The sequence below is a fragment of the Polyodon spathula genome, chromosome 11 (genome assembly GCF_017654505.1).
Source record: "Polyodon spathula isolate WHYD16114869_AA chromosome 11, ASM1765450v1, whole genome shotgun sequence".
In the NCBI taxonomy this organism is placed as follows: domain Eukaryota; kingdom Metazoa; phylum Chordata; class Actinopteri; order Acipenseriformes; family Polyodontidae; genus Polyodon; species Polyodon spathula.
Window position 1 is genome coordinate 34,275,167 of NC_054544.1, and position 27,498 is coordinate 34,302,664.

Here is a 27,498-nt window from a genome sequence, read left to right on the forward strand (position 1 = left end):
CACTGCAAGCTGTAATAAATTGCATTGTAAAATAGTTTTTTTTTTCTTATTTCTTTTACTTTCTTTAACACATATAAGCTTAACCTAGACACAATTTAGTAAGGACATAATTCAAGGATAGCCTCCCTGATGTGTGGTACTTTGAGAGTGTTGTTCAAGTGGGAACAGGTATGGCTTGTCTCTGTTTTATGTCACAATATTAGATCCGTCATGACCTGCCTGTCTTCACGTGGAATTCTGCTTTGCGTGGTTCTTTTCTTTATACATTGCCGCCTATTTTTCAGCAGTTAATGTAGAAAGCATTCATACAGTGCCCTCTAGTGTTCCAAAGATAAACTGACTGATGCTCCCGCTAATTCTTTGGATATGTTTGTATGTAATTTGATAATTTGACAATCTAACACAAATCTGGTAATGAAGAATTTTGAACAGCAATAAAAGTACATAAATTAATTTACTATTTTTTAATATGGTTTTCAAAAACTTTCCATGTCCAAAATAAAATAATAATGGTAAAAATAACAGTACAATAATGGTAATAACATTAGTAGTGAATTTGAACAAGCTGTTGTCGCCATCTGTTGGTTGACACTGTTACTACAAGGTCCCGCTGTGTACTGTATATTGTGACACACTGTTAGCTTTACCTGGCACATTACCAAGTAGTTACAAGTAAGAATGGTCACGGAGACGTTTATTTTTATTTTTTGCTTTGCCAGATGCTATAAATGGCTGGTTCACTATTACAAATGACAACACATCACACTAGCATATGTGACAACTATCACGAGAGGGCCATAGTGATCTTCCCTGTGACATGTTGCTTCAGAGAGACACCTGCTGTATGTGTATTTTTGTAACGCGGGGCACAACATTCCCCAAGTCTAGTTTTATAGAGCCCTGTGAAAAGCAGCCTGTGTATACGTTTCCATGGAAACTGCTGGAAGTGAATTAGTATTATTAAAGGCCTCTGCTTGAGTCACATATAAGCTGATGCCCGGCAGAGAAAGTTCCTATGATACTGAACATAGGCAATGGAAGTTTGCCAAAAGCATGAGCTGACCTGAAATAGACAGATAGTGGCTGTGTGTTGGTAAATGAGCACATGGTGAGAGGTACTAGAAAAAATACATGAGGGGCGAGTGGAGGCTACAGAGGTGCTTTTGATTGTACAATACTATCGATTCCTACATTAAAAACTCTAATCTATCTATCTATCTGTCTATCTATGTCTATCTCTATCTATCTGTCTATCTATCTAGCTATCTAGCAGATATGTATGTGCAAGTCTAAACAATAACCCCTTGTCTTTAAACGTCCACTTACACGTGAAGAGATTATTAAAAGCTAGTGGTTGTATATAAAAATAAATATAACAAAGAGTATCAACTCTTCAAGTGAGTTAGTATTAGTATAATTCGCATGACTGAGCTGTTGTTCCTGTTGAGACAGTCATGCATTCCTATTGAGAGTTGAATAGATGGGTTGCGTGAGGTATTGCTGGTTTCACTGAACTGCAAATATCATGCCTATAAACTACCATTGCCATAATGCAAGTCCGTTCCAGATACAGTAGGCATGTATCATTTTAAAACCTGCTGTGCTGTGATATATGTTGCACAGGTCATGCCAAGCATTCAGAAGGTCGTTGGTTTGAATTCTTGCTTCACTTGCAGGACTGGGGCCCAGGGAAGAGAGAGGATGAAGTTGCTTCTGTTGTACATTGTTCCAGATACAATGCCAGGCATGTTCTAGTTAACACCCTCAAGTGGCTCTTCGTTTAATTGCAAGGGTCAATGGGAAATAAATGAATATGTTGGTAACGAATAAAAAGCAATGAGAATCACCTACATCCACTCCAAGTTGAAAAAGGGTGATATGTGTAGGTATAGGGACTCCCAGATTTGTTAAGAACTTGGGATCACAGTTGTGGTTCTTTAGATCTATGTAACAAATATTAAAACTATTTAGTATTGTTAGTTGCTGAAATAAAGTAGTCTGATATATTTAAATGAGCCTGTACAATATATGCATAACGCATAACTTCTGAGTTACCATCATTGTGCCAATTCAGACAACAACTCAGACATGGAAATATACCCATTTGTGTTGTAGGTCTGGGAACTTAGACCCTTTTGAAATTACTATGTGCAGAGGCCACCCCAGAAATAAACTCTGCAAATGGGAAGCGTTATGTGTGAGATCATTTTACCGCCTATCACACACTCATTACATGGTGCCCACTTCTCTCTACACTGGACTCCTGCTCTTGCACACCCCAGTTTCCACACATGCTATTTCTGTTACAGGAACTAATCTGTAAATTTGTAAGACTTCACATGTAGTTTGCTATTACAATACCTCAGAAATGATATTCAAATACAATTAACCACAAAGTTGAACTGCCTTTTATGCATTTCTTTTTTGCAAATATTTATTTCAGCGTTGATATGCATCAATATGCAACTACCAGTAAAACTTTACAGCAGGCGGTGGGTATCCCAGTGCAATTACAGTTTAACAAAGAAAAAAAAATACCTATTGAATTACTTAATTTGTTCATGATAAAATATGTTGAGGTAGACCAGTAAATTTACAACTGATCATTGAGTTTTGCAATGCAGGCACAAGGTGTATAAAACCCCAGGCTGGAACAGTTAATATCCATCTCATTTATTAGGAGAGGAACTGCTCAGCACCCATTCCACTCCCCTATAAGCTTGACATGTGTCTGCATCACTCAGAGATAGAAATGTTTTTAGGCTCCGGGATTATCAGTCCAATATTACACTCTCCAACTGCCCCTGTAAATTCTCCCACCCCCAATTCTATCAGGAGGCTTTACACTTGTCACTCTTTCATCTTTTTTACAGCAGGGCAAGCTAAAAAGGGTGTTGCATGGTTACTTTAAAGGCAGGCGATGTATAGTACATGGTATATTGTGTGCTGTCAGCCCAGGGAGAATCTCATACAGCAGTACAGCAAACACAGGTAGTCATTAATGAAAGCAGAACAATATACTTTACACAAGTCGGTTTCTCCTTTTATATGACTTTAAAATTATTAATCTGACCACATGAATATATTGTTAATTAACTTGCACATTCATTTGCATACTGTATACATCTATAAAACAAGGCAAACTATGTAAACTAGGGGGAGCATGTGGGGACGTGCAACGCTATATTTTTCAGAACCCTGCTAATTACTCTTTAACTTGCAGTGTGTCAAGGTCACCACGTGTCGCACCCATAATACTGATATACTGAATCATTTTAGACAAATTCAGACTTTTATATGTATCCTTTATATATATATATATATATATATATATAAAATACAGTAATACAGTGCTGCCCCTTTATAACAGTGTTACAAAGGGGGAGCACTGTATTTATGTATAATCAAGTTTATAGTAATGCTGCAGTAGACTGACATTTGATTGGTATTTGTATTTTTTTTAAGTGTGTACTGCTTGAGCCAAGCCTGGTCTTTCCCAGTTATAATCTTCTTAACCAAAAAAGAGGATTACCATTTAAAATAGCAGCTGTTTACAGTTGACTGTCAGCTTTCAGAAGCTGCAAGTGAGGCCTGATTTTATAGGTTGTCTAAACCATCACTATAAGTTAAAGCTTTCAAAAGACTCATGCGAGCATTTAGACTCTACTGCTGTGTGAACACTTGAAATTGTGAAGATGCGCTGCATTGTTATTTCCTATTCTGTCTTCTTTGTTAAGAATTCTCATTTTGTTTTTCTTGTTTTGTGATAAACCACGCCGTTTCCAACACTTCCATGGCCTGTGCATACTGAACCGGTGGGACTGCTATATGTGACCTGTGTCCTATTAATACCCACAACAGCTGCCATCAGATCATTCCAGCCATGGCTGCTGTGGTAATCAAACCTGTTTGAGTAGTTATCGAAGTCAAGTTGTGTCACAGTTGAAGTATGTTGATAAACATGAGCTGTCTTATGGTGGCTGCCCTTGCTGTATTATCCTGCCCTCTGTTCTCAGCTGCTTGATGGTTTTGTTATAAAAAGTATAGTGCAACAGTAGCACAGTTCAGTGTTGTTTAATTACTGTAGATATTGGCTTAGGGAGGTGACATCTATATATTGCACAAGGTGTTTTTGTGATCAAAATAGAGAATAAATAACCATGCTATACAACTTCAGGGATGGAACTAAGACTCCCACTGCATTGCAGTTTGATCCATTCCTGGTTTTGCTGTAAGTTTAATAAGACACACCGGAGCTTGTTTCCTATACACTGTGGCTAATCAAGTTCATCTTAAAACCTGGGATGGGTGAAACTGCATGCAATGGGATTCTTTTTTCCATCCATGTGCTTTCTGCTTTTAATTGTACAGCGCACTGTCTGTATGTTTTTGTTAACACCATTCTTGTAAAACCCCCTTTTAATAAATACAAATTGAATAGCAGAAACTCTCCCTTCTTCCATACAACTCTTAATTCTCTTATTATGCACTGCCTGTGCTGTGAGATTGTGATGGGATTGGTTTTGTAGGAAGTAGACAGTGCCCTGAGTGAGAAGTGAATAAGCATTACCAGTGTCCCGGAAGGAAAGCAGCACCCTTAGTGGCAAAGCTGCTGCCACACAGGATTGGTATGAGGCAAAGAGCGCATAGCACTTGAAAACTTTATTTGGAAATGTTATAGGACTGAGGGTAAAAAGGACTGGATTGCCTAGTCTAAAACTGTGAACTGTTAAGCGTGTTTTAAACAAAAAAACAAAACAAAACAAAAAAAGAGCTGGTTTGATATAGTTGCCCTCAATGTCATCCAAAAATTATTATTTTAAAAGATTCCATTAAGGAATGACCGGTAACTGGCACTTGTTGCTAAGTTTATTTCTGGGACTGGGGCACGGTATATTGAAGTAGGCAGCAAAGTGGCTTTTACAAGGTCAAACGCATCACTCACTCACTGGCTGAGCTGATATTTGACCTGGGGTTTCCTGACCTTGTGTGTAACCTCAAGTCTATGGTGCCTTAGCAAAAGTATCAGAGACTTAAAAGATAACCCTGGTAATTAGTGTCTCTGTGACGGTCTGCATCCTTCTGAGTGAATCATATACAAAAGACAGCCACAATGTAAACCGAATGATGGTTAAAAACACATGAATACATCAATTAACATGACTAAATTCCTTGTTTTAATCTGTGCCGTCTCAGTGTGGTAAAAAAGTAGAAGCCAGCAGAGACAGAAGCCCTGCTACTCTATTAACTGGCAGGCACAGATGTTTAATTTTGTGTCTATTATATTACTTTTTATGGTTAAGGTTTGTATATCCTACAACATTTTAATTATTAGACCCCGACGGCAACAAAGTCCTGTAGTCACACCACTATTTTGGGGTTCTTTTGTTCACACCGAACAGAGTGAACTAAAGGAGCAGGTTTGGTTTATTTTCTTCATAGAGGTAAAAGGAAATCCACTTTTAATTGGGTTCATGCAGCATTCTTTACCCAGCTATACTAGAGACATTCCTGAATTCTGCATATTAAAGAGAACATTTCTAAACGTTTATTTCCTGTCCACCATCCTATAACTTTAACTCTTTCTTAGACTATAAGATAACATTAAAGTGACTTTGGAAAAAAGTCAATGTAAAGCCGAGATGGGTAGCTTCATATACATTTGGTTATACAAACACTCAGCAGTATTTTCTGCCTTTGTGTTTTATGCTTTTGAGTAATGAATGTATGTAAATAATATTTTGTACATGTACAGTAATTATTAAGCAGCAATGGTCAGCTTATAATACTGTTCAGGGCACTATTGGTATGTGCACGTAACTTAAGGTTTTTCCATGGCTTCACATCCTCTCTACTGAACCCTTAATTTCTGATTTTAGTTCAAGGACTACTTGATATTTTGTGATTGAGTGCTTGAAGTTGGGAACCCAGTAAAGTTTTGCAGTATAATCTCCAATGAATAAAGGACAAGTTGTGGGTGGATGATTAAATAGCAGAGATGTGTGGGTCCCTGTACTGACATATCTGCTTTATTCAGTGGAAGCTGATAGCAGGGCATGGATTTTGTAATGCCTGGCAGCATGTTGTGGAATCTTGATGCGTCTCATATTCTCCAAACAGCTGCCAGAGGAAAGGGCAGGGGAATTCTGGGATTGCAGTGTGTGGTTGAAATGTCATGAGGCCGAGCCAGCAGAAAGTGTGGGAGATATTTATACAGAGGGATGGGAATAGAGAATGGCTTGAGGGGTGTGCTGGTGAAACAGCTTCTTTCAGAGGCCAGCACAACAAAATCAAATATTTATAAATGTATAATAATAATATTGTTGCACCCCTCCCCCCATTACCCATCACCATCGTAAAATGTTAGTTCCCTTTCAATTGAATGACAACCATTACCGAATGGGAAAGAGCCCCTCTGATCGTCAATCACTGAACATATATAAAAAAGCTGCCATATCAGGGCCCTGCTGTGAGGGGGAAGTCCCTCCCACCTCCTGTTGAAGAGGGACGTCATCAACAGGTTGTGGGAGGGACTTCCCCCTCACAGCAGGGCCCTGATTTGAGGCTCTTTCCCATTCGGTAATGGTTGTCATTCTCTTTCAGGAAACCATGGTTAAGGAAATAACCCAATGTTATATTGGTTTTTATTTGTTTTGCAAAGTATCGTGGTAGAATTATGGAATGTAACTCGATTTAAAGTTTGCATAACCCTGACCCCTGACTGTCTCTAATGACAGTGCCAAGTGATATCACACTAGTTAAATACTGTGTGGAATGTGCACCTCTGGATTAGAATGTCTGTGATAGCTCTGCAGGATCCAGTGCTCTGTCTTGGATAACTAGATTTCAAGAAGGCAGATTTAAACAATCTTCTAGCAGTACTGTATAAGCACTACAAAATTAAATTGTCAAAATGCCCCAGAGACCCTATGTCTTTGATCAGCGTGGTAGACGAGTTACCACTGCTAGTTTAGTCAATGTTGCCATTTCAAGCAAACTAATTATGGCAGCTTTTTCTTAAACTCCTTTTATAATTATAATGATGTAAATGTAAAACTGTGGCTTCACATATGCAGTCCTTTTCACACAAATATAATAGAAGTCTTGACATATGACAACTTGATTGATCAACATCAGAATTACACAGTGGTGTTAAGACAGAATATCACATTGCACTGTAAATGTGCTGCATGCATTCCATAAATACTATCTGTGTTTTATTCTATACTGCTGGCCTAAATCCTGAACGAGGTCTGCAATTGATTCCAATATTTAATTCTCACAGCAATAAAATCTGAATTTGTCATTGTGCTGCTGGTGACAGGCCTAATCCCACCACCACCAGTTGTTTAACTTAAAACACATGCTTTTAGTATTGACAGAAGAAACTGCAGAAAGCCTGATGACTTCAGAACTCAGTGGGATGAGCCCCTGAGGGGTAGTCTGTGGTTCCGAGTCTGACCTCCAGTTTGGTTATATTTATTTCTCACAGAAACTGTATTGAAATTTGTAAGGTTTTCGTTCTCTGGGACTACATCTTAACAACATTCATTAATTAGTAACATGGTCAAAATTGCAGCCAGGTTTTGTTTTCTGGCCAAAATCTGGAATACACAGTCTTGTCTTTGTAACAATTCTTCATTACCAGTTTGCTGTGATTTTACTGTTAGCTGTGGTTTGCCAAAGATTCTCAAGATCTACTAGCTCGCCTATATTGGCCAATGATTGGCTAGCTGTGAGTGCACAGCTTGGTTTACAAAAGGGCCCTATCCTGGCATTTCATATCAGAAGATTATAAAATAAACAAATTGCAGGCTGTATATTTAGCCTGATGTGCAGCATGCTTAACTTTGGCACCTCTGGTGTGTGTGTGTGTTGGGGGGAGGGGTTGGAGGTGCATTATGGGAAAGAAAATCCCCCCTCCCCCCTCCCCACTCAACCCTCCTGTTCAGGACAGCTCGTTTGCTGCAAAGCTTCCAGGAGACAGATCCCAGTGTGGGTCATGTTTCGGAGTGGAGTGTTACAAGGAGGCTAAGGTAGTAGATAGTTTGGATGACTTGAATCTGGGGTTCTCTGGCCCTCCCAGTTGAGATACAATGCTTAGACACTCTGACTGTGTGAGAAGGGAGAACGCAGGGCATTTTTTGCACAAAGCCGCTTTTGACTCTGAGCGAACAGTTGGTCTAAGTTTATCCTGGCTTCCAAGCGTGCATACCTTAAGAAAGGAGCAGCACTGAGGTTTTTTATTTTCTGCCTTCCAAAATGATGATCAAGGAGGCTTCTTTGAGGAGGGATCCTGACTTGCGGGGCGAGCTAGCTTTTCTTGCTAGAGGATGTGACTTTGTCCTCCCCTCTCGCTTCAAGAAGAGGCTCAAGTCCTTCCAGCAAGCGCAGGTCAGTGTGGGTTATGGCCAGCACTTTGTTTCTTTTGTAGCTTTTCTTTTCGGCCATTACTGCTGTTGCTGCGAACACTTGCATGCCATTAAAGACAAGCTATTTGCAGACGGATACCAATAAGATTATAAATAGCTCTGAGAACCATGAATACAGTGATCAAATTAATCTGGCAAGCAGGGTTCGGGGGAGGGATGTAAACAACAGATACAGCTGTTGTAAAGTGTACGTATACTCTCTTACTTGGGTGAATAAGCTCATTTTTTTTTCATTTAGTGTATTATTACATAGACAATGTGTCCTTTTTCCTTTTTCTGAGGCATGACAGGAATCACTTCCTGGGAAAGATTCGTAGTCAGGCAATCGTAGTGAAAGGTATGAGTTAATAAAATATGTAGTTACTGTGTGAGGACACTAGATACAAGGGGAAAGGATAGAATGGAAAAACTGTAAGCCACACACTTTACAGTACATAGCAAGTAACCTTAAATGTGTTTACCGCCTACACAGTCCACAGCCATTTATTTGAGTATCAGGATTTCCAGTTGATTTCACAAGGCCTTGTAACTCCAGGAAACTGTTGTTCTTTTCTGAAAAATACAGAAACAGCTACCAGTATTATTAAATGCTTGTATTTATTTATTTATTTTTTTTTTTTTAATTAAATTTAATATTTGTATTAGTGGTACCGTTGTCATACAATACCTGCAAGCAAGTTGCAACAAAACAAATTGTCTGCAACGACAGGCTTTGACAATTTTTACAATAAAATACTATTACTGTAATTATTATCAAACGTGTTAGAAAAAGAACATAGTGCTTTCCTCAGTTTTCCCATGTGCAATACTTCCAGGTGTTTTAAGAACAGGAATTGCCTGATTCTGATCTGAATTAGTGCAGATATTTCACATCCAAAGCATCGAATCCCAAGGACTGAACGTTTTGGTCCAATCTCTGCAGCGCTGTTAAACGTGTTGATAATCCTGCTTCCTCCATCCTTGCGAATACCTCATTGGAACTTGATCTTTCACTAACCCTTGTAACCCTTCCTGTATACCCTACAGAAGACAGCCCGTTTATTCACACAAACTCATGTATCTGACCATGTCAGCCTGGAATTAATTGGGATATTCAGTTTTGGTACTGACATTTTAAATCAGTTCTGTTATGCAATGTTCACTGAGTATTCTGTGAGATGGATCGTTCCCAGTCACCTTCCTCTTGATCTGCCAATAGCCAGCTGTTGTCTGAGTCATCTACAGTGGCATTGCCTTGCTTTTGCTTTAACTGGAATTTGAAAGCAATACAGGAAATGTAGGAAAACCATACAGTATTCAAGCACTTAAAGTACTTTTTTTTATATAACCCATTAAGAACACTTAATGGACAGTCACATAAATACAACTGCAGGCTGCAGAGTGGGCCCTTATAGGGTTAAACATGACCTCTTGGTAGGTTCAGTATGTCATCTAATTACAGTACTTCATGTTATGAATGTCATATGGATGATCAGCTGCTTTTATCAGCCCTGAAAGGCTACTTGCAAACCTGGAAACCCTTTGCTCATCTTCTCAGTTCATTAACTGTTCCATATACTACATGGGAGGTATGTTTGATTCTATGGTTTCTGATGGCCTTGCAGCCTGCTGTAAGTTGTTTGGTGCACACAGGTAGACAAAGCAGCGGAAGACTGCAGCTGTAAAGCCACTTCATCAATCTTAATTAAGCTTTAAATATAGTCCTCAGGTGTCCTTTCTGTTTCATTAAGACTTTTTCAGGTAAAAAAAAAAAATCAGAGATGGTGCTTTCCTTTTATGTACAGCATATGGTTGAAAGATTAGTTTTTCTTTCTTTCTGTAATAATGCATTGCTTGCTAACATCTGGAAGAAATACTTGGATATAGCTAGCATTTTTGTTTGCTTGCAGAGCTCCAGAGAATTGATCATATTTTTTTTTTTTTAATAACAAATTGTTATTGTCATTGCTGTTTTTCCTTTCATGAATATGCTTTCAGTATAATACTGGGTTTGAGGTGGAGCAGAGAAGCCCAATGCCATGTCTGTAGTCGTCGCATACTGTGCGGTTTCACCATGCCTGTGACTGCTGTGATGCGTTGAATCCACAGTATATGAACTACTGTACATGTCGTACTGTTGGTGTGCTTGTATGGAAGAGGTGACCTGAATGTGCACAGCCCTTCATCTGGGGATTGGGTTCACTGCCAAAGAGGCTATTCCATTAATGCAGAGGAGGAAGTCTCTGATTGAGCTTTTGCAATTTGGGGTTAATGGTCTCATTAACGCTAGTGTTTATTAGTAGTTAAGAAGAAGAAGGAGAAGAAGAAGAAGAAAAATGGAAGAGACAACATAATACATGATGTACTATTCTACAGCCAACTTTAAATGCAAGAGAGCACTTGCCAGATGTCAGGTGTCCTGTTGCTAGCTCCAATATGCTTGCACAATATATACATTTAAAATGAGTAACTTCCCCGTAATGCCATCATACAGCGAGATGTTGTTACACTGAACACTGAAATGAGATGCCATTACAAAGATTTCTTCTTCCAGTCAAGATGTATTAATATCGTAATAAATAGATACCAGATTACGTCATCATTACACTACTGTAGAAGCAGGGGAGGTGAAGATTAGGCATCCACTGTACTGTAATGTAGTGTCTGGCTATAATTTAATGGGAATTGACTTTTTTCTCTGTGTTAAATGTGTTTCTTTTGCAGTAACCTGCCTGGAATAGCCAACAGTGTGTGTGTGTTCTGATTACCTCAGAGATGTAGTCAGTATGAATATGGACAATAAATGCAAAGAGCAGGAAACCTGTTTTCTCAATTTTTGCTTTAGGACATTATCAGTTGAGTTTTGTTAACCACTGTACTGTAGCTTAACTTTTTTTTTTTTTGGTTTCAGGTCCAAATCAAGCAAGAGAAGAAACCCGGAACTCCTCCCCCAGCACCTGCAGTCTCTGCCCCCAGTCCACGCACACCGACCCCTCCTCCAGTAAACAAGGTGGTCATCACCGCCCCCATCTCCATAAACATTCCACGCTTCTATTTCCCCAAAGGACTTCCAAACCCTACTGCCAACCTCGACGAGACCATTGCCAAGATTGAAGTAGCGTTCGCAGAGTTAGAGGAAGAGAAAGCTGATATTTATGAAATGGGAAAGATCGCTAAGGTATGGTGTGAAGAATGTAGCTGCTTGCTTTTGCAGTTTTTCTTTTTTTTATGTCGAACTCCATTCACACCTACAGTACATTTTTTGTCCTACTATCTTTTCAACATGCAGGAGTCTGCTAGCTTTACAGTTGATATGTAAACACCTATGGGATCTATATTTGACAGTGGAAATTATTTATTTATTTATTTATTTATTTATTTTTTCAGGCATGCAATTGTCCGCTATACTGGAAGGCCCTGATGTTTAATGCTGCTGGAGGCGAAAGGACAGGATTTGTTTCTGTCCACGCATTCATAGCGATGTGGAGGAAGTGAGTGGCATTACTGGGACTCATTATTTGCTGCTGTTTTGTTCATATTTATAAGAATCAGTTTTAAATTCTGGCATGTGATTGGTTAAAACCTCATCACTTGACCAAAAATTGCCCCTGTGACGTTTTTTACTGTCCAGAGTATTTTTCAAATTACGTCATCACGCTGAGCGCCTTCCTCACTGCACACAACAAAGTAAAAGGGCGGACAACAGAAAATGAATTTTTCGTAAAAACTTTGCTTTCTGTGTTTTCTGACTTCTTCAAATTCTAACAAATCCAACCCGACGATGTGAATGAATATGGTCTTCACAAACAAATATGGACTGCAGACCTCGGCTCATAGTGGGAACCCAAAGGCCCCCTGGGAAGAACTATAGTTACATCCAGGGGACAATGCCGTCAGCCTGCAGCTTCGGGCATCGTACTCCCCTGTTGGTAACTGTAGTTATTCCCTTGGGGGCCACTATATACCTCCTCTCCATTCCGTAATTAATTTTTTTCTAATTGCATTGAGTAGGGAAGCCACTGAAACTGCAGAAAAAATGTGTACAATACAGTATTGATTCTCAGAACAGAACTGAAAGCTTTCTGTCTGTGTTCTTTGCAGGTTATTGCACAGCTGCTATGATGATGCATCAAAGTTTGTTTACCTGTTAGTCAGACCTGGCTGTACCTACCTTGAACAGGAAGACTTCATCCCATTATTGCAGGTAACACAACGAAATTCTTGTTTTTGGAAAAAATACAGGATACCTATTCTACCTTCAGGTCAATATGTTTATCAATGCAAACCCACTGCATAAATACTTTCCATGGAAAGGTTTTAAGAACACTTTCAATCCTCTGTATGGGTATTACACTATGTAACACAATTTTTGTTCCTGGGTAGTAAGTGTTATTTCCTAATTGCTTATGCCTCAAAAGTATAGAAAATGGCTATTATTCCCCACAAACTTTGCTTTTGTGACCAGGACAGTGATATTTCAAAATATCACTATTTCCAATGGGAAAACGGGCAAATTAGTGTCTTTTCGTTCACATAAAGTCTGAAAAAAACAACATATGAAGTAATACAAAAATGACTACAAAAGATTTAGAAGTGAGTAGTTTTTCCAGATTTACGATTATACTGTAAATACACATTTGCTCGTTTTCCCATTGGAAATAGTGATATTTTGAAATATCACTGTCCTGGTCACAAAAGCAAAGTTTGTGGGGAATAATAGCCATTTTCTATACTTTTGAGGCATAAGCAATTAGGAAATAACACTTACTATCCCAGGAACAAAAAAAAAAAACTGTTACACAATGTTATTTATTTTAAAATAAATATTTCATTCTGTGCAGGATACATCTTGATTCGATCAGATTTAATTTGAGACACATATTTCTGATGTTCTATAATCTAGCCCCAATATTAATTAAGGTTCTTGAAATCAGTAACGTGGAGTAAACATCTGTTCTTCACTTTTCAACACCATTATTAATGTCAGCCTTAAATGTACAGGAATGCCAATGCAAATGAAATGAAAGATTCATTCCTTTATGAAAGACTGGGCCCTGTGCAGCAGTGTATCAGTGTGTCAGTCTCTAATGGGATGTTCCATTTAGAATGCAATTTCCAAAATACCTTACAAATAGCCTGCTTGGCATGCTTGCACAGTTCTTTGGGATGAGCTGAAGAAACCCCTATCCTAGGACAAGATTATGTCATAGTTGTTTCTTTTAATTCTTATCATTAGACAAAGAAGAAAACAAGATATGGTATTAGCTATCTGCTTTTAAAATTTCATTGCAGACATGTCGGTCATACTGGGATTAGGCCATTAGTTAATAATAAAAAAACATTCATTATTTTCATTATTTAAGTGAATAATGAAGACAATATTAATAATGGAATTGACAAAGATGTGACGCACATCTGTGTTGAAACACTTCTTGCATCATTCAACTCTTGAGGCCCGAGCTTGAATGTGACTCAAGTCCAACGTGATGAAGTTCCTGGACTCACCTGGCAGGTTCTGTTTTGTTTCAGGATATTGTGGACACTCATCCAGGTTTGACGTTTTTGAAGGATGCCCCTGAATTCCATTCTCGGTACATTACCACGGTATGATTCCTTTCCATCTCGTTGTGCAACACTGGATGTTTTGTCTTATAACATGTACAGCAGATTGGTCAAATTGCTTGAACCTGAAAAATTAAACTTGTTTTGTACAGTTGGAAATGCCACAGTTGCTGGCGGTGTCCACATTGCTGGCATAAAACCCTCTCCTGTTTGATAGTACTTTAGGTCTCTATTTAAACCCTGGTATTTGTTGTCAGTGCCAGTGCATCTCTCCTAGCTGGGCTCAGCATGCCTGACTGGTATTGCTCTAACTCGCATGTATTTTGGGATGTTCTGGTGCTATAGGTAATTCAGCGGATATTCTACACAGTCAACCGGTCCTGGTCAGGGAAAATCACCATGAATGAGCTGAGACGAAGCAACTTCCTGCAAGTATGTACAATCGCATCCTGCTCAGCCCCTATACACTTGAGCTGCGCCAGTATAAAAAAACTACTAAACAGCAGAGTACTTCATTTCAACTAAACTGATTAAGTGTAGCATCACTCTACCTACATTGGAATTAATTCCTAATGCATTCTGTTTAAATCTTCATATCCATTCATATAGATACATTTCCCTTCTGAAACAACCTGTGCTTTTGATTAAGATCGAATAAATTGATACAAGGAAGGGTAGTGGTTTACACATGTATGCAAGAGACAGAAAGAAAGAGGTTTATATCCGTGTCCTTATCCTTATTAAATGACATGCTGCCTGTTCCTCTGTCTTAGACCCTTGCTCTTCTGGAGGAGGAGGACGATATCAACCAGATTACAGATTATTTCTCCTATGAACACTTCTACGTGATCTACTGTAAATTCTGGGAGCTGGACACAGACCATGATCTTTTCATCGACCAGAAGGACCTGGCCAGGTATAATGAACATGGTAAGTGAAGAACCAGGGGATTATACCTGGGAGATGCACACCAGTATCAGTTTCTTTGTTATCATTAATGAGCCAGCAGGCTTTCTAAGCATCAACAAGGATCTAAAGGGTTAAATGAACTGCCTGCCTTAACCCCATATCCACAGTATGCCAAGTGGGAGCAAAAGATTAAGAATCAAGATATTGAATTACCTGTGGAGTAAGTCACCTGGAGATCATACACTAACCACAGTTGATAGGAGGTGTAGCTGTAGCCCTGTGTTTTAAATGCTAGTTTCCAGTTTATATGGTGTAGACATAGAAGTAATCTTTTCCATTTCCACCTAGCTTCATCGAATAGAATTACTGAGAGAATATTCTCTGGAGCGGTAACAAGGTAAGTGTGTGTGTGTGTGTGTGTGTGTGTGTGTGTGTGTGTGTGTGTGTGTGTGTGTGTGTGTGTGTGTGTGTGTGTGTGTGTGTGTGTGTGTGTGTGTGTGTGTGTGTGTGTGTGTGTGTGTGTGTGTGTGTGTGTGTGTGTGTGTGTGTGTGTGTGTGTGTGTGTGTGTGTGTGTGTGTGTGTGTGGGACAAAATTTGAGAAAATGTCCCCACAAAGATAGTAACCTTGTGGGGACATCCCCACTTTGTAAAACACCTTTTTAAGAACTAAATATGCCTTTAAAAAGAAAATAAATAAAAGTACCAGCATATTTAGTTTGTGGTCAACTTTCACCCTATGTGGAGTTTTGTCTGACTGGAGTTAGAAATAGTAAATACAAATATAGTGAGAGTCAATGAGAAGATCCCACAAGTATAGGAATGCAAACATGTGTGTGTGTTTTAAATACATATTTTAAGGATGTAAAAAAACAAATAAACACTGACTGAAAAAATGAAAATAGTGTAAAATACTATAGGCATGGCTTGTTAACTGACGCCTTGTTTTCTGCCTGTCAGGGGGAACTCTGTGCAGAAAGAAGGCCGGATGAGCTATGCAGATTTTGTCTGGTTTCTGATCTCTGAAGAGGATAAGAAGAATCCCACCAGGTAAACTCTCTGTGTGTCTCTTTAGGTGGGTCTCTCTGGGAGGTCGGAGTTTTTCTACTTGTGCTCCCCTCCCTGTGGAATTCCCTGCCTCCAGCTGTCAGAGACTCAGACACTGGAGGAATTGAAGTCTGGAATTGACCTCCTGTTTTTTTTCCAAGCTTATGGAAAATAGATATTTTATATTTTAAATGTTTAGCATTTTTAATTATTGTAATGTTTGATATTGTAGTTTATGGCGCTTTGGGATGACTTGCCATGAAAAGGGCTATATAAAAATTAATTGACTGAATGATTGTATTAGTTAATAAAATAAACGGCGCTACTGATACTGTGGTTATAAGAACAAAAAAATTATGCAGTTGCAGTAGCTGTTCATTTACTAAAACGTTCTTCAGTACAGGTTCTGAAATAGCAATTAAAACCACTTATTTTATTTTATGACAGCTAAGTCTGTATAAAGGTGGGCCAGATCCAGGATTGCAGTATAATCAAATCGCAGCACAGATGCAGAATACCTAGGGATGATTTAATTTGTTGTTGATTTGTGGGCCAGCATTAAGTGGGGTATTATGTCTTCTGCAGTATTGAGTACTGGTTCAAGTGCATGGACATCGATGGAGATGGAGTGCTCTCCATGTATGAGCTTGAGTATTTCTATGAGGAGCAATGCGAGAGAATGGAAGGGATGGGCATTGAACCACTGCCATTCCACGACCTGCTCTGTCAGATGCTGGATCTAGTGAAATGTGCAGACCAAGGTAAGAGTCTAGTGTTTCTAATAGTGCTTGTCTCAGTTTGTTAGATCCATTTATTAACCATGGTTTTACCGGGGGGGGAGCGGGGGGGGGGGTGTATACAGTGTAAAGCAAGAATGGCTCAGAACGACTGTCCTTGGATTGTTCTGGCAGGTAAAATAACTCTTCGGGATCTGAAGCACTGCAGAATGGCGCATATATTCTACGACACCTTCTTTAACTTGGAGAAGTACCTGGACCATGAACAGAGAGATCCATTTGCTGTGCAAAAGGTAAAGGAAGAGGCTTTGGTTCATGGTATTTCTCAGAAATGAATGGAAAAACTAGTCCTAGTTAACTCTGATTTTTGACACTGTACCTCAGGTAGGCTAACTCTCTTGTTAGAAAGTGACCCAGAAGATTCAAGCAAGTAGTCCACGACTGGAGTGAACTTAGGTCTGATTTAATAAAAGATGCTATTCTGCTACCAGTACAGGGTTTTTTAATGAATTTATATATTTACGAGATCAACCTTTCCTCATGACTAAGTTGCTTTCCTCTAAATCTGGCCTTTGAGGACCAGGCTTGTAGTGTCAGCACATTCTGAACCCTCCCGCAATCAACCACAAAGCAAGAAAGGTTTCTGTAGTAACCTTTCATCTGCCTTGTAGATGTACTAAATGACAGCTCCCTAGTTTTAATAAAGGATGGGGCTCCAGCAGAGAGTATGTGCTGCATTATCCGAGGGGTGTCAGAACTCTACTAGGTTCTGATAACTTATTTCTTATCAATGTCTCTCTGTTTCAGGATGTAGAGAACGATGGTCCAGAGCCGTCAGACTGGGATAAGTACGCAGCTGAAGAATACGAGGTCCTGGTGGCTGAAGAGACAGCCAATGAGCAGTTACAGGAAGGGTAAGCAATGCATCCCCCTTAACAGCAGTTTCACTGCTCCTTCTTGATGGTTTTATTTCATTCTGCATTGTGCAGAAACTATTTCTACTTTTGGCTTTTTTGCATATTAGTAACAGACTAAAATATATTGAGTGTACAAAATGATTAAGGCCTGCCTTTTCTAGGTAGTCCCAGTCCTTTACCTTGAAGTGATGTAACAATCAATTTCCAAAACTAAAATACCAACTGCATATAAGCCAGCCTACAAAGAACTGTTTCCTTCATAAACTTTTTGACAGTCCAAGACAGGATAGTCCCAGGTAAATTATTTGTCTCATTAGCATCTCAGACCACACTTTTATACATTTTCAGCAGTAAAAAGCAAGAACATCAAAGATTTCCCTTGCTTTAATTTGAATGGTGAAGTAGCACACTCCCAGCCCTCCGTGGGTCCACAATACCTCTTTGATATTATAATGAGCAGATTTGTATTTGCATGTTTCAAGAAGGGTGATAAACAAAATAACACTGCCTTTGTTTTTCCAGGACATTTGAAGACGATTATGAATCTGACGAACTCACGGTCGCATCAGAAATCGGAAACAAGGGGGACAAACTTGTCATTTCAGACCTTTCAGCATAAAACCTAAAACAGGTCACACTGCCAAACAATCAGACGTGACTGTCGGTGAAAAGACACCACTGAGCAGTCGCACACAATAAGGAATAGACCTTCTACTTTTTTTTAGCTTGTTCTTTTTCCTTTGGAAGGGAATTATGCTTCTTTTTTTAGTATTTGTTTGTTTTTTTTTTTTTTTTTTACAATTCAAACAAAATGATGTGTCTGTGTGTGTGTGTGTGTGTGTGTGTGTGTGTGTGTGTGTGCAATAGAGCTGCCTATGACTCTAAAAGCCTTTTTTTGTGCAATATGTCTTAAGTAAGTCTAGTGGGAATATTTGTTCTGTGTTAGTCTGGAGAACAAGGAGCATTTGGGATGTATACACATGATTATACTCTCTGTGTACAATACACTCTGTACCACCTAGTGGTCATTACTAGTAGCAACTTGTGCACAACCTCCTGCTGCACTGTCGGTAACAGTTTGGACACACCTGGATATGAAGTCAACAAGATGTTGGAAGGTCTCTTGCTTTATCAAGGCACCTTCTTCCAACAATGTTGACAAATGGGGTTGGGTTGGGTTGGGGTTGCCTTTCTTCGATGCTAAACCTGAATATACAGCTATGGCCAAAAGTTTAGCATCACCTAGAATTTTAAGATTGAGACATCATTTATATATATATATATATATATATATATATATATATATATATATATATATATATATATATATATATATATATATATGATATTTTATTTAACATCATGTAATCAAAGAAACTACAAAATTATATCACAAAAGTGTACTGGAAGCAATAATAGTAATATAGTATTTCATGTTAGATTTGAAAATGTCACAAACTAGAAAGTGGTATTTAAGTAAATAAGTTAACGTATCATTATTCAGCAGGTTTCATAGTTAATTATATAGGGTGATGCAAAACTTTTGGTCATAGCTATATGTATCTAGTTACAATACATTCATTATGATATTAAGCATATATATATATTTTTTTTTTTTAATGTCCAGACTACCCATACTTCTTATAAACGTGCACAGATTAGGGAAGAATTGCAAATTTATGTTAATTGCACCAGCTATGTAGCTTACAGAAATCCACAATATGTCAACATAAGCTAAAGTAGTGATTCAGGAGAAGACCAACTACTGTTAGTCTACTTGAACCCTTCCTTCTGCCTCGTTCTTGTTTATTTTATTTAATTCTGTCACTCGCCAGCCAGCCCCTATAGCACAGGAGACTTTACTCTGCAGTAGAAGATTCTTCCTTTCATCCCATTTTTATTTTAGTAAACATTATTTCTGTAAAAAATATTGTTTCATCTGCTTCCAAAGATGTATTCTTATGATTTGGAAGAGATCTGGTTAAATCAAGTCTGACCCAGAATGTAAATGTACAGGATTTGTATTTGATGTCAGGCCATCCTCAGTTACTTTAACAGCTGGAGTGAAACTGATTATTTTTTTTTTTTTTTAAATAAGTTGAAAAGCTTGTGCTTAGATGCAAGATCATCTCTGCTTACTGAATACTGCAGGTTTACATCTGTAAATATACTGTATAGATACTTATACTGTAGATAGATAAATAAGTATATTCTTATCTGGATAACTAAGAGTTTACAAGGAAGACAACAATCCTAAAGTAGTTCACAGGACAGTTCAGCAAGTCTTTAAACCTGCACCAATTACAGTTCATGTGCCCTAAGGCAGGTTCTAGTGGGGTTAATGTTTTCTAGACCGCATCACTTTCATGTTTATGAACAATCTGTCTCAGTAATATTGCCAGAAGTTTAATGCAAGCCAAATATGGAAGGTAAGAGCAGTGAGAAATAAACAAGCAGTAGAATCAATTCTGAGATGGGTAGTTTTAAACTTTTTGGATTAGATTTAACTTTAAATTGCGCTTTAATATAATATATATATATATATATATATATATATATATATATTTATATGTATATATAATATATATATATTATATATATATAATATATAGGTATATATAAAACTGGGTATAAAATAACTGGGTAGAAAACAAGATAGTAAATAGATATAAATATTGAATCTTTAAATATGAAGATACTTTTAAACTTCAGTCTACCCCCATATCTTCACTGTGGCTTTTTAATGCGGATTTGTAAAGTCTCTATTCATATTTGAATATGGCCCAGTGTCTGTATATATACGTTTGCATAATTGACAAATAGCGTCTTTTACATTTTGACATCCCAATCTGTAAGCGTTTCAGTATTAACATCATGCATTTTCATACAAAAGATGCGAGGGTCTGCCATCAAGATACAGCAAAAAGGACATTGACACAGTAGTCATGGTATACTGTGTTTCTCAGTATTCATGTTCATGCCTTTGCTTATTATGTACATGGGCTTTCAGGATTTACTCAGTCCTTTGACATGCCATGATTTCAAAACCGTGTTGCAGAAAGGCTGAGGCAATATTCTAAAATGTCCTTAAACAGGTTTTAACTTGTTAGTGTTTTTATTATTTAATGATTTTTTTGCATCATAAAATACTATGATCAGTATCCACATCAGAAGTCTTGGAAGCTCATATCCCTATTTGAGTGTCATGCCTCCGCTGTGTTTAATCCATACCAGAACTTTCCTGGCTCCTGGCTTTGTCAAAAGGGGAGCCATGAATGTTACTGTATAGTGTATATAACCTATATATATATATATAGATATATATTATATATATATATATATATATATATATATATATATATATATATATATATATTTGTTTGTAAGTAGTGTAAAAATGAATTATATTGCCAAAGGTGCAATCTATATTTTAATATGTGCTACATGTAGTTGCCAGTAGCTGTATCAATAGTAGAACTGCGTTTGGGAGAATTTTCTGTAGCCTATATAAACCACTTTGTATATCTCCCCCCGCCGAGTGATCGATTATGCCACAGTGGCATTGTTGTTGAAATGTAATATTACTTTTACTGCCACTGTAATATGCATCCAGATTAAAGGTAGAATGTAGGTGAATATTCTTTCTGAACTCACTGTATGAAGACAATCAACTGGGTGTTTAAATGGGTTTTAATGTAGCAGTTTGTTAGTTTCAGAAGCCTTCTAAGCAATAAACCTGCTGTACTGGTAATTGGTATCAAACACGTACCAATTGCCTGATTCAAGACTTGAGATGAACACTATAAAACAGCCATGTGTACCGTGGTACCTTTTTTAAAAAATGGGGGTATACAGCTGTTTAAGCTATTACAAAACTGCTTAAACATTGATTATTTAAATGCTACCTTTTGGAGGTTTTTTTTTTGAGTTTCAAACTGTTTTGGATATGTGTCATTTGTTTTCTGGCATATGTTTTGTTTGCAGAAGCTATAGTGAGACAGTCAGGTGGTATGCCATCTTGACGTTTTTAGTGTTTGTGTTAGCATGGCTTTATCTTTGCTGTATTTCTTTGGAATTTTTAAATTAAATTTAAAAAATAAAATAAGTAAGGTTGTAAACTCCTATGTGATTCCAGTAGTATTTTACCTCATCGCGTTTAATTAAATCAATCAACATGTGATAATAGACCCGATGTATCGGACCGGTGCTAGTCTGCTACGTATCACGTTTGCGCTTTAGAACTGTAGTAAAAGCCTCCATCTCTTTCACAGCAGAGTCGAATGAGACTTTTATTCTTGATGCAATCAACTGCAGACTTCAAAAGAAAAAAATGGAGTGAAAACATACTAACACATGAAAAATAGTGACCTGATGACATTGTATTTCATTGCTGTAGTTCTGAGTTTAAAGCAAGTAAACTCAAAATAAATAAGTCTGGTTGTCTTCTCTTCTTTCCGACAAAAGACACTTGAAATTAGTCCAAGGCAACGTGGCAGGCCATGTCAAAAATACAGGCAAATGATTTTGATGGGCAGGGATACTAAACTGCCGTCTCCTCTCTCCCTAAGTTGTGCCTCCAGGTTAATGTTAGTTAATAACTAAATAATTTATTTTCAGAGAAATCCTGAATGAGTTTTATACATGGATGTAAGCATTCAATGCAGACTGAAAACAGCATCCTTATGTACCATTCATGAACTCAGCAAACACAATAACTAGTTGTGTTTTATAATTTATTCTTGCTTTTCTATTTTCTTTTTCCTATGAAAGATTCAATTAAAAATCTATATGGTTAATTTATGTTTAACAGTCCATATCTTTTTTTTTTTTTTTTTTTTTTTTGGTAACAAATCAATTTCTGACACTATTTGAACCAAACAGCATAATCCATATCAAACTGTGCTTTATCATCTGTTTACCAAATGAGTACTTATTAATTAAAGGTTTTAATTGGCTAAGTATGTTTACAATTGTAGCCTGTTAAAATAATGAATTTCTGCTGTCAATCTTTCTGGAACAGCCTACAGCTTACCCAATGTCTCTCAATATCAGCCCTTGTGGTAATAGCTTTCCTGTCTAAGCCTCAGCGCCTGTCAATATGTGTATATGTGTACCCACTAGCTGAGAACACAAGTGCTCATTAATTGTTCAAATAAACTTCTCCATCAATACTCTGTTTGGTCTATTTTAAAAGTCTGATCAAACTTTAAGATATAACCTGATGTTTGGCTAAATGGAGGCCTCCACACAACTGGGGGTGAATCAAAAGTTTTGTGTGGTTGTTTATTTATTTATTTATTTTTAATAAATCTCTTATTTAAAATTGTCAACATAAAATATGGGTAGTACTGTAATTAGCAACTTGATTGAGGGTTGATTGTACTTTGTTGTGAATTTGTATTGACCTAAATGCATATTAATTTGAAGCAAGATAATCATGTTTGAACAAAGAATGCATTTGTGGGCAAACACTCTTAGCAAGTGCTTGGTAAGTTTAGTACCTTCTAATGCAAAGAACACTTAATTTTTCACATATTCTGAACACAAAAAAACTTCATATAAAATACATTTTAAAAAAGCGTGGTTTGCAAAATGAAATGTGTAACCTGACTGTCTTAACTGCACTGTATTGTTAAAAAAACAAACAAACCAGATTAGTTTTAAAATGATCAGTGCCTGCTATTTCATCACTGCCTTGTTCATTGCAGCTCTTTCTAGAATAACCTCTGTTCCTAAACATAGCTACAACATAGGGAGTACAAAACTAACATATTTATTGATCATTTCAATACAGGTTTAGAAATGTGGCAGTGAATATACCAGTAATAACAGGGAAAGTTGTTTGCAGCAACCTGAACTATCAACAACAAAATTGTAACCAGGGCTTAACCTAAAACCAAAACCTTGATTAAATGAAAAAGTACATGTTACATTTTCACTGGCCACCTTTACATTACTTGCTCTAACACAGTGTAATACCATATCTGGTTAGTTTAGAACCCTAACAATATCGCTATTAACCATTTTTGTAAAACTTTGCAACTTTGAAGAATTGCTAACTTTCCATTGTGGTTACACCAGTTTTCTAATACCACAGTGGAGCAGTAAACAGAGACTCGGGAGATTGTAATGTTCAATCACCAATCCATAGTGATTGATTTGATTATTCTTTTTTGGTCAACATATAGAATCACATTACAAATGCAAAACAGTTTCCTTAAGAAGAAAAAAAAAATCGAGGTATTGAAAAAATAGTCAGGTGCAAATAAAGACAAGAAAACTACATGGCATTCCACCATTTACTCTCATTATCAAAAATATTTTTCAACTCTTCTTGCAAATCAAAACAACAACAAAAAAAGAACAGACTGGACATGAATCACATTTTGTTTTCTCCTATGGCTTCAAAAACACTACCTGACCACATTCAAAGTAAATGACATCAGGTAAAACTATAAAAACAGAGGGTGCCATTGGATCTGTCAGAGAGAATACCTGCACATTCTTTTATCTGTACACTAGGTGAATAACTGTCACTGTGCATGCTGTGCGCTAAATCAAAAAGGTAATGAAAATTGTTAAGATGCAGTTCACATAAAATAAATGAAATCCTTCATGGAAGGATGTTACATGGGGAATGGAAAATTCTGTGACAATTGCCACTAAAAGTGGTACATTTTAAATTAACAAAAAATGTGCAATTTGTCTTGATAATAAAAAGACCACCTCTTTTATATTTGATTTTGTTCAGCAATTCATAAGTTGCATTGAGACTATCTCAGTGGCTTCCATTTGTGGGTATGTCGATAGTGGAACAGTTTACTAACATGCAGAAATTAATTGGTGTGTTTTGGACATGGACAATTGTTAACCACTCCCACCCAAACCCAACACTAACCCTTTCCTGGAAAAGTTATCCTGTAACCTTTACATGTTAAGCAATATTCTCCATGCAATGCAACACAAACCCCAAACACAGGTGTAATAGAAGGTGGTCTTTTTGTTAATGCTGTATGTAATTAAGCATAATGATGAGATGTGTTTTGTTTAAGTTAGCACAAGGGTGCATGTCATGTATACAGACATACTTGAGGGTAATATTTAAGATATTGAACAAATATTGCTATGATCTACCAAGCAGGTAATGTGGCTATTTGGCCTTTTAATCAAGTTAAGTGCTTAAATACAGGGTCCTTTCAGGCATGAAGTGCTGATTAGGCAGATGCACACTTATCTACATAAGGATTAGGGATGATATCTGTGCACAATATAGCATTTAAGACACTGCTCATTTCCCAATTCATAACTCAACCAAAAAGGGAAGTGAATATGTTGCCTTAAGGGGATTACCAGGCTACATGATCTACCACATTACAGTGAATAGATTTTATTTCACAGTTAGGAAGGGGAGAAAAATAATCAACAGTATTTTTCCCCATTTTATGGAGCTCTTAATGTTACAGGTATGTTACTTTTTTATTATTATTTTTTTTTTTTTTTTTTTTTTTATTTTTTAAAGGCAACAAAAAAAAAAGGGGGCACACTTTTGTTTGAGACAGCAGAAACTAGTACAAACAGGACAGGAACATAATTTAGACAGAAACTGTACATACTGCATTTCACCACCTTGCATCTGTTAAATGGTATTCTGTTGTCAAATAGACTGTTCTTAGTAAGATGGTATACTGCAAATACTACTTAAGAAAAAAATATCAATTTATTTTTTGTTATGGAATTACTGGTATGTTGTATATAAAAAAGGTTATGACTACAACCTATCGCCACTGACATTGCAGGTACCATTTATTTTACATTTGTTTTTACCTGAACCTTTTTTAATTATGCACAGAGCATGACCAGCAACAACGAGGTCAAGTTTTTCTTGCCAAAGATCATGAAGTATAAGTCACTTGTAGTAGCATTAAACTTACAGTAAGACTACTCTCCTAATTCCAAACTGCAATGTATGAAAAACAGAACACATCATATACAAGGGATTTATAGGCAAGAACTTTGGCAATTTTTAAAACTGAACAGGAACAGAACCATAGCTGCCTTAATAATGTAGTGACTCGTCTTCCTCTCCTCCCTTCCCATAAAAACATGTGAATGAAGGAGAATATCAACAGAGCTCAGCAGTCAAACCTCATGTCTAGAGTCTCATCAAAGTTTTTGTCCTCGTGAGGGCTGGCAGCTAGGAACGTGGCGACAGGAGAACCGGCTGTGACATTGATGACGTTTGCGCTTGTGCTTGCATTCCGTACAGCAATGCTTGTAACGTTGATGCCCAGCGTGAGCCTGGTCTGCTCCAAAGCCTTTTCTGGCACAGCAAAGGCCTCCAGCTTTTTCTCCCCATTGGCCATGTACGAGTTCTGGCAGCCCCGGCAGATGCAGTCCAAGCAGGCTTTGCGGTTAGAGTAACATGGGCACCGTTGGCCACGACACGTAAGAACACTTGGATTTTGGGTGGCCCGGCCACATTTACAGCCTTTCTTTTCCTGTGGCTTTTTGTACACAACTTTGGTGGGGCTGCCTGGCATCAAGTTATTGCAGAGAAGACGCTCTTTCATTTTGTCCTTGGTCTTAGGTACCCCTTGTTTGGCCTTTGAGTAGGCTTTCTTGGCCCCATGGTCAGGGTTCTTCTTGATGCTTTTGTTAGATACCAGAAGTGTTTTACTCACCTTGACAGTGCCCCCGTTAGGCACTGTGGCCGGGACCTTGGGCTCCCGCTTAACCGGTGCAGGAACCGCAGCTGCCAGCGGGGGGACCTGGATAATGCTAGAGATGGGCAGCGGCTGGATCTTCTCGCTATCACTCTCTGATCGTGATCGTTTGCGATTCATCCTTGCTGCTTTGGGGGTGGCCGCCGAACAGGAGATCCCAGAGGAGGGCCAAGGGTGACAGGAAACAAAGACCTCAGTGTCCAGAGGGAGGGAGGGCAACTTGGGATCAGAGAAAGGTCCATTCAGTGAGTCTGTTGTCTCCAAGCTAGACTGCAAGGCCTCACTGCAGTCCTCAGTAACAGGGTCCGGCTCCAAGCTTCTGAGCACCTCCTCAACGCTCAGCAAAAGAGGGTCGTTGCTGTGTTTCATGTCCTCGCTGAAGCTGCAGATGTCTATACCTTCAGTGCAGACTGTCGGCAGCTCGTCAGGAAAGCCCTCACTTTTGAGGTTGTTCCCAGTGCTGCATACATCAATGGAATTGACAGCATTTTCTGATGAAGGGAGGCTGGCTGCCAGCTCATCCATTGAGAGCCCATTACAGTCATGCAATCCATTTATGCGAGTCCGGCATATGTCTGTGTCTGCTGCTTGTTCATGAAGCTCTGAAGATGCCTCTAACTGCGAGCTGCTGTGGTTCTCAGAGGTTGAAGGTACTGGGGAACGTGATAAACTTTGAGAAACAGCCACCTGAGAATCTTCCTGCTCGTCCTCATTTAACAACAATCCCTCTTTCAACATAGCCAAAATATCTGGGGAACCTCCAACAGCACTGGCTATTTGCTGGGCTAATGGTGACTCAGCAATATACTCACAGAGCTTCCGGTAGCAGTCCACTAAAATACAAAGTTGCTTGTTGTCTTCGAATTGTTCATAGTCCTTACACCAGCTGCAAGAAGGTTTCATCATCATTTTCTTACCCTTACAGGCTTTGCACACATAATGCTGACAAGTGGAGTTGGTTGGAGCTATTGGATCTTGCAGCAAGTTCCCTGAAAAAGAAAGAACAATGCAAATCATTAGCTTTTTGATCCTACACCAAAATTAAGTTTGTATGTAGTGTGAGGTTTAAATTAAGTCAATTTAACAATGGCATCAATGTACTGGTTGGTAATGAAAGTGATACTATGAAAAACAAATCTTATAGAATAAAAGAAATGCATTGTTAGTCAGCCAAAATACCTAACTAAATAAGAA

General features: G+C 38.0%; 2 protein-coding genes across 3 annotated transcripts in view; one reads left to right on the plus strand and one right to left on the minus strand.

The window, feature by feature from the left end:
• LOC121323313 (serine/threonine-protein phosphatase 2A regulatory subunit B'' subunit alpha-like) overlaps positions 1-18,859 on the plus strand; it is an 85,374-nt gene extending 66,515 nt beyond the window's left edge. Inside the window, exons 1-13 of one of the 2 annotated variants that reach the window (XM_041264303.1) lie at positions 7,987-8,394; positions 11,323-11,589; positions 11,799-11,902; positions 12,513-12,615; positions 13,941-14,015; positions 14,319-14,405; positions 14,747-14,903; positions 15,231-15,279; positions 15,841-15,930; positions 16,513-16,688; positions 16,839-16,957; positions 17,472-17,578; positions 18,104-18,384. In XM_041264303.1, coding sequence (XP_041120237.1) covers positions 8,263-8,394; positions 11,323-11,589; positions 11,799-11,902; positions 12,513-12,615; positions 13,941-14,015; positions 14,319-14,405; positions 14,747-14,903; positions 15,231-15,279; positions 15,841-15,930; positions 16,513-16,688; positions 16,839-16,957; positions 17,472-17,578; positions 18,104-18,200 — 1,563 coding nt within the window. In that variant the 5' untranslated portion in view covers positions 7,987-8,262 and the 3' untranslated portion in view covers positions 18,201-18,384. Of the gene's footprint in view, positions 1-7,986; positions 8,395-11,322; positions 11,590-11,798; positions 11,903-12,512; positions 12,616-13,940; positions 14,016-14,318; positions 14,406-14,746; positions 14,904-15,230; positions 15,280-15,840; positions 15,931-16,512; positions 16,689-16,838; positions 16,958-17,471; positions 17,579-18,103 lie in introns of those variants that run through there. The other variant, XM_041264302.1, reaches the window with a different exon arrangement.
• Positions 18,860-23,338: 4,479 nt separating this feature from the next.
• LOC121322969 (E3 ubiquitin-protein ligase MSL2-like) overlaps positions 23,339-27,498 on the minus strand; it is an 8,830-nt gene continuing 4,670 nt past the window's right edge. Inside the window, exon 2 of the mRNA XM_041263633.1 lies at positions 23,339-27,293. Coding sequence (XP_041119567.1) covers positions 25,714-27,293 — 1,580 coding nt within the window. The 3' untranslated portion in view covers positions 23,339-25,713. The remainder of the gene's footprint in view (positions 27,294-27,498) is intronic.